Source organism: Dioscorea cayenensis, chromosome 5 (assembly GCF_009730915.1).
Source record: "Dioscorea cayenensis subsp. rotundata cultivar TDr96_F1 chromosome 5, TDr96_F1_v2_PseudoChromosome.rev07_lg8_w22 25.fasta, whole genome shotgun sequence".
Lineage (NCBI taxonomy): Eukaryota > Viridiplantae > Streptophyta > Magnoliopsida > Dioscoreales > Dioscoreaceae > Dioscorea > Dioscorea cayenensis.
Genome location: NC_052475.1, coordinates 794420 through 796777, shown reverse-complemented (window position 1 = coordinate 796777; position 2358 = coordinate 794420). Strand labels below are relative to the sequence as shown.

The window sequence follows — 2358 nt, the reverse complement described above, 5'->3', positions numbered from 1 at the left end:
AGCAGTAATTTATTTATATATATATATATTAATAAAATGTGACTTTGTCAGCAGTCATTCTCCCAGGCACATTGAGGAAAATGGGAACGGTATTAGAAAAATAAATTTGATAAATCTATGAATTATGAAAACAATGGCAATATAATCGTTTCTATTTTGTGAATTAATACTGATATAACCTTAACATATTACTTTTCTCTTATTAGAAGCCAAAATCATAGAAATGCTGCTAGAAAAAGAAATGTTGAAATACAAATTAAATAAAATTTCACAGCAATTTCAGAGTACACAACCCTCTGTATTTCTCATCAAACAGAGAGGGAGAGATAGTCACAAATCTCTTTGATAACTAGCAGTGTATCAGTCTGAGATATCATCCAACATAAAAAAAAAGAAAACAAAAACTGTGGAAATAAACATCAAATAATCAGACAAGAAGTGAAGTAGTGTATATAATCCACAAGAGATCAACAGCAAATGGGGCAATGTATCAAACCATTCTCATTGCATTGTCCACATTTAACCATCTTCTTCTGCTCCTCATCCAACACTTTGCAACTCCCACTGCACTCCATGCACATCACAAACCTCATTCCTCCACACCCTTCACACCATAATTCGGCTTTCGGTATTCCATCCAACAACAACCTCAGTTTCCCTTCCTCTTCTAGCCTCAACACCTCATCAGCACCACCAATCAGCTTCCCCTTCACAAACACCATTGGAACTTTCACTTCCTTCCTCCCCATCAACTCTCTTAGTTCCTCTCTATACCCAGAGTCCATTGATATATCCCTCTCAATCACCTGCACTTCATTGATCTCAATCGCAGATCGAACGGCATTACAATCCTCGAAAGTTTTCCGAATCCCTCTCAGAGTTGTTGTATAAAGAACAACAGCATTGGCACCTCCTGGAGGGCACTTCTCTTCAAAAGACTCAAGCAACAAAGCCGAAGAATCTCGAGCTTTCTTTATTCTTGGATGGGGGTTTACCATCTTCTTTATCTGCTCTCCTTCTTCACATAACTCCCTCTCAAATGAATCCACAAGTTCTGGATCAAAAAAAGGGCTTAAACTTCTTCTTGAGCTACAACTCCCTGAACTTTCTTTCAATTTCTGAACTTTAGCATCAACTGGAGTGCTCTTGCTATGAATGGATGGGATTGGGCCTATCCACTTCTTTACCTTTTCTGAAGAATTAAATGGTTTTAAAACAACTCTATTTGGATCAAGAACTGACCTTTCTGGTTTGGGTGAGTTGTTGTTCTCCTTGTTGTTCTCCTTGCCGGAGAACAACCTCCTCCTGTTCTTCCTCGGCGACGGGATGGTTCCAGGAGTGGGCATACGTTGTTTAGGAGTCATAGTTCTATCAAGCCTCTTCAATGGAGTCCAAAAGGGTGTGCCATCATCCAAATCCTCCATGAGATCCCTCACATTGATGATCTCTGGTTGCTCTTCTTCACAAGTGACTTTGTTCTTGAAATGAGAAGGGATGATAAGTGGAGTTGGAGGAGATTTCCTCCATGGTTTGGTTTCCTTGTCTTGTTCTTTGGATTTGGGTTCATCTAGATTCAAGACACCATAAGTGGTGGAAGTGAGGGAAACGATGTGGTTTGGGGCCTCGCCGGAGGTGCGGCGATCGCCGAAGAGGAAGCCGTTGTCAAGATCAGTGGTGGCTAAGAGCTTGGAGGAGATACACCCCATGATCTACTTACTTCTTCTTGTTGTTGCTTCTTCTTGTTGTTGATGTTGTTGTTGTTCAATGATTTTGGTTGTATAGCAGTTGGTGGGTAGTGGTTTTTTGAATTGCAACGGTTATGTCTGAGTGGAGTAACGGTCGAAAAATTTGGGGAAGGGGGGGCACAAAAGTAACTCCGGATCTTAATTAATTCTTTCTTTTATTAGATAGAAGTTAATTTTTTAAATGTTAAGAATTGTTAAATTACTTAAATGGAAAAAAAAAATTAGATGTTAAGGATTAGAGATTAGTTACCTACCAGAGTAAAATTTGGAGAATTTCTATTATTTAATAAAGTATGAAAAAGAGGAAATCATTTTGGATCAGGTCCAAAATTGAAGATAAGATTTTGATTCATTTTTATATATACATGTTACATGTCCACAATAAATACATAACCCATGTTAACATATGGTTTCAGTACAGTATTGGTGCACCCTTCAACATGGCTTGTCCAGCTAAGCTGGCCACGTTCGTTGGGCTTGTTGCCGTGGTGGCTCTTGTCCATTTCCACCCTTGGCCCACAAGTTGATTCTAAGCCCAAGATCAAGCCCAAGACTAAGCCCAAGCCCCCTTGCTGCTGCTTTGGGCACCCAGGCCCAAGCTCCCTTGAGCAAT

General features: G+C 39.7%; 1 protein-coding gene across 1 annotated transcript; it reads right to left on the bottom strand.

Annotated features, from left to right (window-relative positions):
* Window positions 1-244: 244 nt before the first annotated feature.
* LOC120260838 (uncharacterized protein At3g28850) lies at window positions 245-1755 on the bottom strand. Its single transcript, XM_039268408.1, has one exon. It carries the CDS (start codon window positions 1704-1706, stop codon window positions 468-470), a length of 1239 nt encoding a protein of 412 aa, XP_039124342.1. The 5' UTR covers window positions 1707-1755; the 3' UTR covers window positions 245-467.
* Between the last annotated feature and the right edge of the window lie 603 nt (window positions 1756-2358).

What these genes read in the sequence shown, in the direction of transcription:
- LOC120260838 (XM_039268408.1), bottom strand. Translation starts at nt 1,706, where the DNA reads ATGGGGTGTATCTCCTCCAAGCTCTTAGCCACCACTGATCTTGACAAC.